The sequence below is a fragment of the Spodoptera frugiperda genome, chromosome 14 (genome assembly GCF_023101765.2).
Source record: "Spodoptera frugiperda isolate SF20-4 chromosome 14, AGI-APGP_CSIRO_Sfru_2.0, whole genome shotgun sequence".
NCBI lineage: Eukaryota > Metazoa > Arthropoda > Insecta > Lepidoptera > Noctuidae > Spodoptera > Spodoptera frugiperda.
The window spans coordinates 10,087,517-10,104,907 of NC_064225.1; the positions used below are offsets into that span (position 1 = coordinate 10,087,517).

Here is a 17,391-nt window from a genome sequence, read left to right on the forward strand (position 1 = left end):
GCCCTCAAATTCCTAACCCACAAAAGGCCGACAACGCACGGCGACTTACCGTCACGCGATCCGTCTGCTAGTTAAACGGCGTTCCATAAAAAAATAAAGTTTGTGAATTTGTGTATGTTTGTTACTCTTTTAAGTCAAAACGGCTGAAGCGGTCTAGATGCAATTTGGAGCAGGTGTAGATTACGCTCTGGAAAAAACACATAGGAGACTTTTCATCCCATATAACCGCGGATAAAGCCCCTGGAAAAAGCTAGTTTTTATCCCAAATATTTCTAAAAAGATCGAGACAATATACTCTAGAGAAATTCTCCAAATACCACACGGGCTATACCAAGGCAGAAAGCCAGTATACAATAACTTATCATCGAATATAACATATGTATACAGAGAAAGTAGTATTGAATCAACCGTGAACTTTACTACAATAGCCCAGCGGATTAAGTGTCGGCTGTCAAGCTAAAGGTCACAGGTTCACACCGATAAGGCGAATTCAATAACATTATTATACGATAGTTTACGAGTATAGTTCTTGATGTAATGACTGTAATTATCAAGATTCGATTACAGGTTATTGCATTTTATCCGAAGTAATAATTGTTATTGTGAAGGGATTTCATTTTGTGTAGTGTTCAGTAATCTTTTTGACCTTTTTGGGTAGCCTGTTTTTTTTTATGTCGCCTCACACTAGGATTTTCTCCTGTGTTCTGGGTGTGTTTACAAACATACAATTTCAGATACGCATGACACCAACAACAATTTGTGGATCACATAAAGTTACTCTGTGCGGGAATGACTGCCTCGTTGGTCGAGTAGTCGCAAATGCAACTGCCGCTACTCGACCAACGAGGCAGTCATTCCCGCACAAGGGTCTCGGGTTCGATTCCCGGGTCGGGCAAAGTATTATCTAAGAAGTAACAGGCTTACCTCGATTTTTCAAAAATTCCTCAGTAGTCATGGAGTCTGAAATTGTGTCCACTATGGTAATAGCCTAACCCCATATTATATGGGACTTATATAAATTATGGTAAACATACATGGTTAAAATATGGTAAACATACATGGTAAAAAGTGGGAATACATTGTACGTGCATTACGTGCCGTAATTTTTTTATTCGATATAACCTAATGCTTGACTACAATCCCACCGGATGGTAAATAGTGTCCCTAATTTGCAGGTGCAGCTATGTCTAACCCTTTGGGGATAAAAGGCGTGACATTAAACTCCTTCTGAATTTTCTTAACTGAAAAACGAATATTATACGTTGACATTTAAATATTTTTAGAAATAATACTGAAGATAAGCCAGTTTTAAACAGTAACGCTTCATCAAACTAACTGATTGATTGATAACCTTGAATCTCTGCTCACTCCAGATATGAGTAGAGGCGTGAAGATTGCAGTACATTAACGAAATAAATTGGCAATACCGTAAGTGATTCATCATCGTCAATGACGGCTCTATCATTGTTTTATACAGTGTTGTATTGTTGGCAGTAGGGGAACCATGATACTGCAGACGAAGCAGGTTTACCAGGGCTCCGGCTCGAACAGTAAGAGTTGGAATGGGGTGGTTTTTAGTCAGTAAGAGTGTTACCACTCCGCGCGCGCCTCAAAGAGCCAGACCACCACATATAGGGCTGATGCCCGATCCGGAGCTGCGGACAACGTAAAAGGTTATCGGGGCTCCGGCTCAAAGCAGGAGAAGGAACGGGGTGTTTTTTAGTCAGTAAGAATCTGACACTCCCTTCCACCTCTATCGATCGACGATCAATCCATTCCACTATCGACAGATAGTATCTATCGGCTATCAATCGATTGGGGTAGTAGAAACTATCGATAGACGTCGACCATCCATTGTACCATCGATCGATGGCATCGATCGACGATCCCTCGAATGGTGTGGTAACACCTTAAGAACCTGACACTCCCTTTCACCTCGCCCAAGGCGGGAGATATCATTGAATGATTTTCCCCGTTTAACAAAAGGGAGTACTATGGTCATTGATGGTTTGGGATAATATCTATTCTTATTTGGTGAAGAAATAATTAAAAATTTTAAATTCAGGATGTGTAATCTATAACTATATTACATAACTAACTACTTCCGCGCAGTCTCACCCGCTTTGCTCGGCTCCTATTGGTTACTTTCTTATTTATAATATTTTATAGCCTTTCTCGATAGGTGCACTATCCGATTATCTAATACTAGCTACTTCTGCGCAGTTTCACCCGCTCTGCTTGCTGCTCCTATTTGTCATAGCGTGATGTTTTATAGCCTATAGCCTTCCTTGATAAATGCACTATTCAACACAAAAAGAATTATTCAAATCGGACCAGTAGTTCTGGAGATTAGCGCGTTCAAACAAACAAACAAACAAACAAACTCTTCAGCTTTATAATATTAGTATAGATTGTCGCGCTTTAAGTGGTTGTGCGACAATATCGAAAATACGAATAGGGTAAATGTCTAATTTTTATTTTAATAGTCTGTCTTGAAGATTGTTTTACTTTCGCAGATATAAGTATTGATTAGAAATATCACGTCAGATCTACAAAAGTACATTTTATACCTAGAAACGACGTATTTGCTCCCACTCCTAAACCTTGATGCGTTTTATCCAAGTAGTTATTGTTGTGTTATATAACAAAATAATAAATACGTGTCAAATATTTTTTCCTTGTCTTACTGACGGACTAAATATTTTTTTAATTTTCATACCCTGTCATCATCCTTATTATAACATTTGTTTTTTTGAGGGGGGAAAATCATCCAATGTCTTCTCTCGCCTTGGGCGAGGCGAGAGGGAGTGTCAGACTCTTACTGACTAAAAATCACCCCGTTCCTACTCCTGCTTTTCGAACCGGAGCCCCGGTTCCATCCCTATTATAATAATAGGTACTAAGATAAAATAATAATCTATTCTAATACATATAAACATAGTCTTTGTCGTCTAATCTCGTAAAGAATGTAGGATATATCACCATACGAGAATTATCACTTACGTACCGTACGACAATGATAACTATGTGACACTATCTAATCTAGGTAGTTCTTTTTATAGAAACCTTAATCCTTCCTCTCAAGAGTGATAGATTAGATATAAAACTCTTTGAGATAGACAACAGTTAAACACTTTAATCTTGCTTCGATGATCTGTAGATCTTAGAAATCATGAAATAAAATGTAAATGTTATTATATAATGCACTTATGTTTGTATTAATTAAAAGTAAGTATTCATTATTAGTCAAGAATAACTGTCGTGATTGAATCCATACATAAATACATAATTACACATAAATACGAATTTTCCGTCCTTATCCAGTTATAGGCTTCCCTTATTATGACTATCTTTAACAAGTACGTCTACTGCTGAATGCCACCCTATTAAATATTAAGCTACACTCAGTGAGTAAGGTGTAGAGTATATTATGAAGTTTGTCCATGCGATTCACAACGCTGCCAAATGCTACGAACTTTCATATAACATGATCTTTGCTCTGCGAACTACGAACTACCCGCTACGACATACGCGCTGTGACCGACTCGCTACGTACTACGCGCTACGTACTACGCGATACGTACTGCGCGCTACGTACCACGCGACACGTACAATGCGCTACGAAATAATCGCTACGACTGAAGCAGTATGAGCTACGCACTAAGACTAACTGATTGCAATACTTCGCAGAGTAAAATTAAGGATAACAAATTAAGGGCAAGTAGGGTTACAAACTCTGAGACTGAGATCTGATTACTTTTTGAAAATAAAAGATATATAGCTAATTATATAGTCTCGAAAATATTTTATAGGATTTTATTGTCACCCTGTCAAATGAACTTTTTTCTAAATTGTACAGATGAGTGGTCGGCTCCAGTGTTTCGTGTCGATACGCTCGAACTGTCCCGAGCGAGAAGGTCGCACTACTAATTGTGCTGTGTGGGCAAAAAACTATGTATTATTATTGTAGCACCAGTAGCATCGTGGGGAAATACATATTCCACCCAATTTATAAACATACTATTTATAAGCAAGTGTGGAAGGCCTGTGCTTCGCTATGAATTGGCCGGCTCGACCGGACACGGCCTCAAAAAACCAATGTGAAACAACTTTTGCTTTGTGTTTTATTGTGTTATTGTGGTTACTGGAGGCCCAATTACCCCCTTCCCAATCGCCGATTCTCCGAAAACCCTGAATTCCTCAACCCCAAAAGGCCAACAACGCACTTATAACACCTCTGATTTTTTGGTTATCCATGCGCGGCAGCGATTGCTTACCATCAGGCAATCTCTCCGCTCGTTTACCGGCTTATTCCATAAAAAGACTGAAAGGAAGTAAGTAACACAGCTCAAATAACTTTTCGATAAAAGACCTCTTTTCTCCTCTTATCAAATCGTAATTTCTAGAAGAAGTTACCTTCCTACGTGAATATTGTATGCAGTATACATATTTGTGTACGGTTGACTTACCACTCGTACCTACATGCGACAGGTACCTTCATACAACATTAATCCATATTGACAGTTGTCGCCTTGTCACCTTCGCCGATACTCGCTTGACGGGAGCGATTACTGCAGTGGCACGGAGTAAGGAAAGCATGGAGAAATAATACATAGGTTTACGGTTTTTTTGGCTTTTGCAAGAGATGGCTTTATAGCTGTGCGAGGATGCGACGTATCGATAGTAAGGAAGCTATCCATATAGCAGACATCCATAGCACGCATCTTTCCATATAAAAAAAACAACTTAGCTGAGTCCGTTTCCACCAGGCTAATCTATGTGTACCAATAAGTATGGTTGGTGAATGCCAATAAATCCGCAACAACGTAGTATAGCACATCTCTGATGGAAAAGCCCCCTTAATGCCGTCATAACCATACGCAGACAGATCAAGGCGAGAGAAGTCATCAAGGCGGGAGAAGTCAATGACTACTCTCATGATTTTCCACCCTCAAAAAAAAAAACACAGAGACTGATGGATTATTTTGTGTTTTAAAAGTGTCTAATATTATTACGTGTGGTAATCACTCCATTCCCTACGTAATCTTTGCCATCAAACTTACAATTATAACGCGAATAAATTAAAAAGGTTCCTTATTGAAATAACATCCCCTAGAAACTCGTATCAATGTAATTTAGTCGGGTTATACTTGATGTTATCTCAAGAACTAGATTACAAGATTATGGTTGTATTGAGGTGTGAGACCGGAAATGTGCAATGTCGCATGTGTTACATTGTACCTACATACATATATTTATTTAGTTTAATAAGCTACTAAGCCAAGTGAAGGTAATAAATTAATTAACTCAACTATGATTCCTTTAGAAAACAAAGTATATACTAAGACTTATTTAGTGATTTTATTTACATCTTAAGTGTGGGAGAGCCATGCTTCATCATGAATGGGCCGTCTCGAACGGAGTACTACCACGGCCTCACAGAAAACCGACGTGAAATAACGCTTGAGTTGTGTTTTGTAGTGTGACTGAGATTGACGGAATCCCAATTACCCCCTTCTCAATCTTTCCAATCCCCGACTCCTCAACAACTCTTAAATACATAACCCAAAAGGCCATTAACGCACTTGTAACGCCTCTGGTGTTTCGGGTGTATTGGACGGCGGCGATTGCTTACCAGCAGGTGATCTGTCTGCTCGTTTACCGGCTTATACAATAAAAAAAATAACACACACGCAGGCAAAGCCACTGACAACCCGCTAGGTATCGAGTAGTAAATATTTACCTATTTATTTTTGTATGTACCCAAAAATTAGTTTGTCTGTCTTCTTATCTCGATTTTCAAACATAATAAACTCTAAAACAACAGAGATTAAGTTGTAAATCTTGGTAAATCCCATTTATGATAGCATAATTTTACTTGACAACTTTATAACTGGCTCGTACGTATGTATAGTAAGTACATAGTTCCTTTGTGTACCTTACACACGTGTTGTTTTGTTTAGATAACTGACCTTCAGTACCTAAATTAGTTTATATTTATATTGTCCTGAATGTTTATTTGGTTATATCTGTTTTGACGTCACCGAGTCAGGTGTAGTGACAGAACCACTCATGGCTCAGCACTTTAAGACCGTAAACTACTTAGTCGAACAAATACCTGTGGCCTTGACACTTGACACTAAATGTCCATATCGCTGAGGACACTCCCTGGGAAGTTCAAACCTCGGTTCAGAAGGATCTTTGATCCTAGAATTGCGGACGACCCAGCAGGTTACCGGAATTCCGGAATCTGAGTCTATTCATGAGTCGGCGGTATTTCCGAACCGATACGACCTTCAAACCATCAAGAAAAGAGCTTACTCAACCAGAAAGGCCGGCCGCCCTTGTGACTCCTCTGGTGTTGCGTGTGTCCATAGACGGTTGTGATCACTTACCGTCAGGTGACCAGTTTGCTCCTTTGCCCCCTATTCCATATGAAAAAGCCTTCCTCTCGTATCATTCAAGGCGGGTGTAGCAGCAATTAAGTGTCGTATAATAAACCTCTTCGAGAAAGTACAAGATTTTAATATGTTTACTCCATTGTATACACATAACTATAAATGTAGGTCACACAAATACATATAAATATGAGTCTCCTTCTAAACACTTCCTCCCTCGCCTCCAATCACAGCCTCCATAAATGGGAGCTGCATCATTAGTGCATTGGCGCGCATTCTCTGAGCCCCAGCTATGTGGCCGAGTTTTTATGTGACCCTATTATGACAGCTTATGGAAGTTGCTGATATAATCAATCGATTATTGGATTTAATCGACTCATATGTTAGATCATTATGGGATTTATAGTAGCAAAAAGTTATAAGCCGTTCTGAATGTCAACGATTACCGTATATGCCTGATCCGGAGCTGCGGACTACCTAGCGGGTTTACCGGGGCTCCGGCTCGACAAGCAGGAGTAGGAACGGGGAGGTTTTTAGTCAGTAAGAGTCTGACACTCCCTCTCGCCTTGCCCTGGCGAGAGAAGTTATTGGATGATTGTCCCCCCTTAAAAAAAGCCATAACCTATGGAGACCAAAACAATACCACGATATACATATCTATATTAAATGTTACAACCACTTTTCACCAGCTACATTATGAGTTAACTAAAAATCACGGTTTACTCATGTAAATTAATGAAGAAAAGCTCTATTAGTTTCGCAGACGCGACTGCGCACGCTGCTCATGATGAAGAGTCCCTCTGTCTGTGACTTCAAAAGAGCTTTTCTCCATTAATTTGCGTGAGTAGATCGTGATTTGTAGTTAATTTAGTATGTCTAAGGATAGTTATTATAAAAATATATTATAACCCAGAGTGATATTGTGACCATATTATACCGAATGTTATGGAAACCCAAGGCGCAGAACGTGGCAACTTTAGCGCCTGTGTATTAATAATAGCAATGTTTAATATACACCGCTTTTATGTTTTGCTCTGACATCACAGAACGAGCTAATATCTTCTCAATACCCGATTCCCTGTTCCTTCCTTCCTTCTTAAATTCTTAACCCCTAAGAAGCCGGCAATGCACTTGTAACGCATCTGGTGTTTCGCGTGTCCATGGGCGTCGGTGATTGCTTACCATTACGTGATCCGTCAGCTCGTTTACCGGCTTATACCATAAAACAATCTTTTGCATGCCATGTATCACACGAAGTGTGGTATATGCTCACTAAATTCAGAACAGAGCAGAGGAAATGTGAGTGGTCTTGCTTAAACTTTGACTTTGACTTCGGGAATCGAACCCGAAACTGCATACTCGGCATTCATGCTTTTGATTACCGTGGAAATTATTATTTTATATTATATACTAGCAAACCCGGCGAACTCTGTTTCGCCATCAATGATTTTCCCTGAATTTCTGTTTTTCTGTTCAATTTTCCCTGAATTTTCTTTGCTTTAAACCTCACGTTGCCCGAGACCTTTCCAACAAATGCAAAACAGGGGAAATCGGTTTGTGCATTCTGGGTTTATAGCATCAGCAATGAAAACTTAACTTATTTTTATATTATACATAAAAAATTACAGGGAATCGAACCCACAGATCACAAAATTTAGCAGTTCAGTTAGTAGCACACACAGGTAGCAGGTATTTAGTATTGATATTGAATCTCAGGAGGTTTTATAATTAAAAGAAGGTATTAAATTATCCAGCTCAGGGTAAAAGTCAAAATGGACCTAATTTTATAGATTGTAGACTAAACTAGTCTAGATTTATTAAAAAAGATAAATAGCAGTATAAATAAAATACAAGTATTGCTTACTCTAAATTAAATTTATATTTATATTTAAAATATAACGATTATAGGTACATCAAAATATATACATAATCCATCTTGAGTGTTGGTCAAACGTGTTCGTCCAATATGTGTGACAAATGTTTGATCCAACACTCAACACTTTGATCAATCAAATATTGGTTCAATAATTCCATCGTTATCTTGAATTATTGAACCAATCACATAACAATACATTGATTTTCGTGATTCTTTTTACCAATCACACTCAGTCTTGCGTCCTCTGTAAAAGACGGAATATTTTTGGTAAAAAAATAATAAAAAAAACACATTCGCCTTATACAATAACGTTTTGGTCCTACATTTTTGTATAACAAGTAATAAAATATTATATAACGTAACAATATCTTGTTACAAAAATAACGATCATCGTTACACGAATAACGGTAACCGTTTCACGTTCCGTTATCGAAGTAGTTGTGTTACCAACGACTTGCTAACTGGTTGTAGATTATAAAAAGCGTCTGTATACAGTTCATTCATTTTTCACATCTTTCCTAACATCACATCACGAAAACGTTCAGACTAGTAAACTTTAAATGCATAGCCCTGACCTGCCAGCTTAACTGGAAGACTTGATACATTAAATTAACGATAACAATATTATCACGAGCTGGTGGTTGCTACTCGCGGCGCGCTGACAACGGTAACGACCGTCTCATCGTTATTTCTGACAACTGTTTCGTTACTTCTGGAGTCTGGTCTTGTCGTTGTGTCGGTAGACGTCTGTGCTAGCGCTGTTGTGATTGGTTGCGTGATTGGCTGCACTTGGTAGTTGGGGTAGTGTACGCCCACTACCTCTTCGTAACTGGGCGGGGCCATGCATTCTGGAATTAGAGAAAATTAAACGTTAATCACAGAACAGTAAAGTTCTTATATAATGCCAGGGTAATTTTAGTCTTTAAAGGACAACCTTCTTTTACTTATAACTCAAAAATTCCCTTGCTACCACGGAAGGTAGGCACTCAATCGTTACATAGGTAACTTGTTATAGTACCTAAAATACTTCCTTATCATCCCACATAAAGTCGGAGTTTATTACTCTAATCTCAGATTGTACAATTCGGTTATAAATATATAATTTAGATAGTGTTCCTTGGCCACAAAGATATATAGTATCGCGCCTAATGTCCATTTACAACTGAGATAAATGTGATAACTTTCATCTTTTATTATCAGTTGTAAATCTTTTGTTTAATTATATACCTAGTACGTATTTGTGTATTTGTAGGTATCTATTGCCACGTGAGGTGTAACGTGTAAATAAATTCTTCTGCACATTGAGTATTTAACAGATTGAGAAGAGTAAGTGTCATGTAACCATGCTTCCTTGCTCGTTACTCTTCATTATTTGTGTTAAGGTCACATGTAATAGTGGGGGAGCCTATTGCTCTTTAGGTGCTGGACAACGCCAGACTCCGGGCTACTACTGAGAAAAACATCCCCAGCAATGCTGTGAGAGACGACTTGCGAGGCAGTCGCACTTGATTATGCATTCAGTTTTTTTTATTGACTTTATTTTTAATTTCGGTAACTGAGAGACTGACAGTTTCACTGATTACACCGAGATTTACTTAAATCATTAAAACAATACTAGATAGGTAATCACTTTTCTCTTTTCTATTTATCCGACTTTACTCAGTTCATATAATGCCTTCCATATTAAATTTTGCCTGTCTTCAATAATAAATTTTGCCATAATTATAAGTGTTTGTGTACTCACCATATTTGGGCGGCGGCGGCAGGTTAGAAGGGCTGACGAATATAGATGGCTCTGCTTGGCCCAGCGACGGCCGGGCCCGCGAGCCCACATACATTCGCCTCTGCTGCGGACTGCGCGTTTTTTGCCCTGGAACACAAAGGAAAACACACGTAAATACATTGGTACTTTACACAAAGTATTTCTGGGAAGAAATTGTCGGAAAAGTCTTCAGAGTTGGTGAACAATATTTATGTTGTTTCTATAAGGGCTGATGTTATCACGCCAAGTCTGGCTATGTAATAAATTCTGACTCTGACTGAGTAGTTTTAAGATATATTGTTAAATAATTATTAGTTTTTCGGCTTACACGTAATTATTTGAACGCGGCAGTCGTGTGTAGCAGAAAGCTGCTCATGAACATGAGCCTCTAGCATAACTTGAAACTAGTCGAGTTCCTATTCAAACAGTTACGTGAGTAAGCCGAAAAACATAATAATTAATTTAGTATATCTTACGAAATTTATAATAAAAATATATTGTTAATGTTAGTTGGCAATATTGCATAGCCATGTTTAATACTGTATTGACATTCCATTAAATCAAACAACGATAAAAACAATGCATTCGTTTGAATAATGTGAATGTTAGTATAAAGAAAATAACTAAGGATTATCATCCGATTTGCCTTAAACAATACTGATTTAAACTCAGCTAGATGTGTACATAATGCACTAAATTCGCGCCTCATATTAATTTGTCACAACATCACCTGATATATAGATCCTCGATAAATGTTGATAGTGAACATTAACTACTGATTGCAACATACAGCCTTTACATACCTACATCTTTACAGTACTACGTCAAATAATTCATTAAAATTCACGATAACAAATGTTATTTTATAAAAAAATGTGCTCCACTTCACTAAGCTTCATCTACCTACTAAGGCATAATCAGTTTCATAATACCTAAGTATTAGTTTCTAAGATTAGATTTCGTAATTAAAACGTACCTACTTTAGAGATTAGAAGAGATTTGGTATTAAGTTGTAAAATCTACAATTCTCACAAACTATCTGTATAAGTGGATTTGTAATCTAAGAGGGATAATTCCGCATTAGCTTTTAAAATAAATATACGCCGACATTATTGAAACGAAACGTCGTATTATTCAACAATAATCACTTAGAACTATGATCATAAGATGTTTGTATACAAACTGAGGAAATAAAAACAGTAGAACACTTGAAAGACAAAGATGAAGATTCCTTGAATACAATTCTCAATAATAATGGCTTAGGAACTATGATCTCATATAACATGAGCGAGGATAGAGACAATAAACAATGCATACCCATAATAACGACTCTAATACAAGTGACCATAAAAATAATGATCAGGAATATCGTCGTGGTACTGAGCGCAGACCACACGATGTCAGCGAACGATGTGTTGTAATCATTGACGGGAGTGAAGTCCTCCCGAAGGTCCACCTCCGATACTGTTCTGAATGAGCTATAGGTGATAGGCTCCATCTCAATAACTTTAGTTCAAAATACACACTCCACTAGAACGTGACGTAAAACTACAATAACGCCATCTATCAACAACAGTTTTCACGAAAACTTTTTTTAATCCCACAATCGAATCAATCACACTAATCGGATTTTTGTAAATTGATCACTTTGTATAAAGATTGTCGGTATTATATTAATTATTATTATTCGAATAATTCACTTAAATAACAATAATATATTGCGATTCTCACAAACAAATTAATTAACACTCGCGACTAGACCGTGAATTCGAATGGCAAGTAAATTAACATAATCGATACGATATAAAATTATTTTATCGAAATCGATTTTTATCTTGGATTAAGTTGGACAAATTTATGGTTATATGCCCCCTACGTGTATTGTTATCGGACACGAACAATTAGATGTGTTTGACGAGGCGGTGCACCGGTAACTGACGTACGGTAGTGATGACGGGACGATCGATTACTGATTCGATTTTAATTGCCGATGCAGTTAATCGATACTCGCCGCGGCCTATCTTTGTTTACGAGATTAGAATAAAATATCAACAGCGTGCAGCTTGGTGGGTCAGTGGAGATTATTGTGTCAAATGGGTATTGTGACAATCGTTCAACACTTTATAGAAAAAAAATGAGTTTAACACAATAGATTCACTATTGTGTTAAACTCATTTGACATTTATCCAGTTTCACTCCACATGACATTTATCCAGTTTAGCATAATAAGGTGCTCATAAAAATAACATAATATAATGGCTTAAGCTGTAAAAAATACGCATGTTATTCTACTAAATAAATGACTGTCTGAAAAATGTTTTCGTTTCTTTAGCTTGATAAAGAAGCTTATAGTATAAATGGGATTTAAAACCCAAATAAACCGCAGATAAAAGTAAATGTCAAAGAAAAAGAACTAAACAAAACAATAAAAGTCAAAGTCAAGAGTTCAACTCACGATGAAAAAACATTCAAAGTTAATACTTTTAAAAACAACGATAATGAAATACAAAAGAATCGTACGAAAGACAATAAAGTAATAAATCCACCAATAAACCGACTGACAAAATTCTTTAGATAAAGTACTACACGTAAATACGCCAAACGTGGAAAATTTGGACCAAGTCAGTGCTGATTGTGATCACGATAAATTAACAAAAGTGGATAATGTAATTTTGTACTATATAGATAAGAGATCTATGTAGCGTTAATAGGTTAACCCCCTCACATATAAGTGCTCTCGAACTTGAATACGTTGTAGATGATAGTAATGCAGATACTTCAACATTTGTCAAACTACTCAATGAACATAAAGATACAAGAAAGGATGATGAAAATATTACTACTGTGATGAAATAAACGGTTAAAAAGAAAGAAGTACGTAGAGAATAAAGTAACTGTAGATTCAGAGCTGATTAAAATCAAAATGAATAATCTAGTCTTATTATAAGGAAAAGATAAAACTCGAAATAAGGAAAATGTGACATCTTTATGACTAAAATCCCAATTTGATAATAGAAATCTGTTGATTTATTGATTCACCCTTGATATGTATAGATTTATTAATGGACAGCAGCATGAGCATTTCATTGTAGAAATGAAACATAATATAGTCATGTGTATGTAGAACAGTGAATAATTCTAAAATACTAAAATTGCGTCTAATTTGGTCAACCCACATCATTACAAGTAGGCACTTGATTTGTTTACAAAGACTGTTCTTGATGACATAATGACCACAATTGAACATATACGTAACAAAGATAAATTATTTATTTTTGAAACCAAAAACTGCACTGATTATGTTAAAGATTACATTTTAAGCTCAGCCGTCGAATACACAACAAAGCGATAAGTGCCTTCCTTAATCCTCGTGACGTAGATACACTTTATTTAAAATTTATTAGCTATTAGGTACTTATCCTTGCGATAAATGTGTATGACTAATGTGATAGGGATGATTTTATTTCCTTATTATGGTCTTATACTCTAACGCCCCTTCATTTTAAGACGCTCTTAAAAATACTTTTATTTGACAGAGATACTTCTGTCACTACAAATACATCATAGATTGCGGGCTATTTAAACACAACTTCAAGTTTAGTATTCGGTCGTTATATTATGTTTAGTGCAATTTTTAATTGTGCTTTCATCTTTAAATGCACCTTGTTTATTTATTTCTACTATATCTATCTCTCTCTTTTCATCTTTATCAACTGCTTTCCCTTTCCAATCCTTTTTAACAGATTTCAGCTTATCATTCTGCAGCACTGCTTTATCTATTTTATCAATCGTCCCACCACTATCCGGTCGATATTTTTTATTTTCCAATCCATCAATATAAGAGTATGTTCAATCAGTTTACAATATTAGTTAATGACTCCTCTGCTCTTTATCACAGACAAATCAACGTGAATGGTTGATGGATTTTTGTCGACCAATCACAAGCCTCAATTGAAACGTAAGAGTCAATTAGTCAATTCCAATTTTAGTACTTATCATGACAATCATTGATTGAAGTATAGATTTCCATGAGAATGGTTACATTAATCTTACAAGTATTATAAATGCGAAAGTGTGTTTGTATGTTTGTTACTCAATCACGTCATGAATGAAATTTGGAACAAGGGTAGATTATGGTCTATACTTTTTATCCTACAAGAACGCGGGCGAAGCCGTTAGAAGAAGCTAGTTAAACGTAAATATTACAAAGTATGATGATGGCAATACCCTGTATCGTCGATACACAATCTAATCTCATTTCCACGTCAGATAGCTGTGCTTATACTTTGATGGAATTTTTCATCTGTAACGCAATATACTTCTGTTGAAACTAAAATTAACTTCTTTGTTTGTTACCCTTTGTATCACTATTCTCTTGTTTTCTCATTTTTCTCTCTCTCTCGTCTCTTTTATAAAAAAACGTTGCCCTACACTAGAGTTTTCGCCTATGTCGTGCGTGGGATTACAAACATACATTTCGTAAATAAATCAAAGGTTATAAAATTATAAATCAAATCATTAGTTTCTGAGCCTGCTCAGAACAAAAATGCTAACAAAGAAATCTTAGATTATAACATTAAAGGTAGAACTTTAAAAAATATTACGTAATGAAATGATCCTTAAACAGAAGAACATAAAGATCCAGGTGAGCAGCATTCCTATCAACACGATCATATACCAGAAGGCCATTTCACTCAAACTGCTTGGATCATTGGCTTCCTTCTGACTATCATCTTCGGCTGAATCAAACATATCCAGATTTGGATAATACGGAGCCATTTTTGGATCTTTTGTCTCTTTCCTTCAATGTTTTTGGACTATACTGATCTTTCACCGGCTTCTAAACCGAGAATCTTCTAAATCACTTGCACCACAAACGATTCGAGTTCTCGTAGTTTCCACGAACACTCACAACTAATTTGTATCAACAAATTATTGGAATGCTAATTACAAAGGACACTGGTACTCTCACTGGTTTCCAACTAATATATTTTTGGCACATTTTAAAACAAAATTCATGGCTTTTCGTTCACTGTACATGGTACTAAGTGTGTGTATCGAGCACATCTATCGATATCAAAATTTATCTCTGATATATCAACGCTATCGCAGGTTAAGCAATGCTTCAAGAGCTACGTTTGTAGATTAAAGTCTGAATTAAACTTGTCAGTTTGGAGCTAAAAATTGTTGGATGACAAACGAAGTAAGATTTGGTTTGCAATTGAGAAATCAGTTGCATGGTCTTATCTCAATGATTTTCACAAACTGGATTATATTATGGACATATACAATCATGGCAGTGGATTGCAATCCCGTGATTGTGTTGTTATTAAAACAATATTTTTTTTAAGGGAGGAAAATCATCCAGTGACTTCTCTCGCCAGCTCGAGGCGAGAGGGAGTGTCAGACTTTTGAACAAAAACCACCCCGTTTCTACTCCTGTTTGTCGAGCCGGAGCTCCGGATCAGGCATCAGATACTACCACAGATGGGGATCTGTGGTAGTCTGATGGCTCTTTGAGCGCGCGCGGAACGTGACGCGCCGCATTAAAACTAACTTAGTTTTAGCTAAAGTTTTTCTGTAACCCTATAACTCTCTTTAACATTAAAAAGAGAAAACAGAACTATACATCGGATTGAAACTTCCCAAATAGAAAATAAGAAAGACAACCAAAAAGACTTCTATTTGGAAAATGAACAAAGAAATAATATATTTGTTCCAGAAGAAATGTTGTAACACGATAAAGAAAATAAAATAGAAATTAATACCCAATTGTGCCATCTTGATGCACATTATGACGAAGGCCATGAACAGGACAGTGAAGAGCACTGATATGTAGATCACTTGGTATATGGTGACACTGCTCGTGTCCCCGGGCATAGGAGACATGTCTTCTTCTGAAGCTGGAGGCATTTTGACCAATATCCTTTTTCTAGTACCACGTAATGTATTTTGCTATCAATTTACTTTTAACGACTCAGTTAATAGTAATTGCCAACAATACTCGTAAATCAATGTTGTTCAAGACATTAATGGATTTGCATTATAACTGTAAACCCACAATTCTTTCTACGTAACTTTTTTCACAGTCCACGCCAGTTTTGAGTGTTCAATTACGATTTCGTCACTAGATTTGATTTTACTTTATTACAGAGAATATTATGGTCGCCATCCTGGGAGAATATTTTAAATCAATTCGCAATGTATCACAAATCGCACTAGTATTCATTGGATTGAATTGAGATACTGTATTTCATAAATACTCTTGTACAAAGATGTCAGCACATATGACCGATCATCGGCTACTGATATCTTTTGCCGTATCAATTCAAGAATTTTGGACTTTATTACACAGTCTTAAAGATCATTATCCTACGCAACGGCTTTTGTTTGTTACGCCTTATCTATGGGATTATCTGCGATTTTTGTATACGTGTCAGAAATTTTAGATTTATGAGGTTCGATAAATATACCTATAAAGCGAGGTTTTAGAGTATGCTGTTTTAAAAACGGCATCGATACTTCAACAGTGGTCAATAAACAATCAAAGTCAAAGTCAAAACATTTATTTAAATTAATCCTAAATTCATTATTTGAAACGTCAAATTGAATTATTCGTCAGTCAGTCTGTCAGTGAAGCTAGGTGCTCGTTCCAAAGTGTCATATCACAGAATCTAAATCACTAGTCCCATCGTCAAAGAATTTGATTTCTATAATAAAAATGTAATCAGAATGGTCACAGCTAATCAGATTGAGTTCAACAAGGCCGTAGAAGTAAATATCAGTAACATAACAAGATAAACAAAGAACAAAGGGATGACAGAACCATTAAGACGGGGCTGGAAACAAATGAGGTAGTATTCTATGGCAATTATTTCACATCTATGTGACAACAACACATATAGGTAGAATTACGTATTTCTTTTTCCTTAACCACCGCATTCAGAGACAATTAATGGTTACTTAAACTATTTCTTAGTAACGATTTTGTTCTGAAAACATTTACTAATGATAGGGACCATTAAATTACTTGCTGTGCAGTTAATGATTTAGGGGAATCTGACACAACCACAGTAAGTCTAAAAGAGGACTTTATTTTTAAAAATCAAAAGATAAATAGAAGAAATAAAAAAATAAACGTGCAACTTACTGACAGCTTTGCAGCCCAACATAAGAGTAGCAACGAGCAGGGTCACAAAGAAATAAATATAAGTATCAGACATTTTATTTCACAATCAACGAACGACTTTCATGAAGGTTCCCGCTAGGTTTACTGAGTAATTATATTTTATCTATAAAAAATAATACAATAAAACTGCGATAATTTTATCGATATAGATCCATAGCCGATCATG

At 36.4% G+C, this 17,391-nt stretch overlaps 1 protein-coding gene across 16 annotated transcripts in view; it reads right to left on the minus strand.

Annotated features, from left to right (window-relative positions):
• Window positions 1-8,254: 8,254 nt before the first annotated feature.
• The window catches only part of LOC118279232 (uncharacterized), a 75,569-nt gene continuing 66,432 nt past the window's right edge, over window positions 8,255-17,391 (minus strand). For 12 of the 16 annotated variants that reach the window (XM_035598828.2, XM_035598836.2, XM_035598826.2 and 9 more), the window contains exons 2-3: window positions 10,019-10,144; window positions 8,255-9,122 (exon numbers count right to left, since the gene is read on the minus strand). In XM_035598828.2, the coding sequence (XP_035454721.2) occupies window positions 8,902-9,122; window positions 10,019-10,144 (347 nt within the window). In that variant the 3' untranslated portion in view covers window positions 8,255-8,901. Of the gene's footprint in view, window positions 9,123-10,018; window positions 10,145-11,353; window positions 11,940-14,640; window positions 15,074-15,804; window positions 16,273-17,186; window positions 17,350-17,391 lie in introns of those variants that run through there. The other 4 variants (XM_035598844.2, XM_035598827.2, XM_035598825.2 and 1 more) reach the window with 4 other exon arrangements.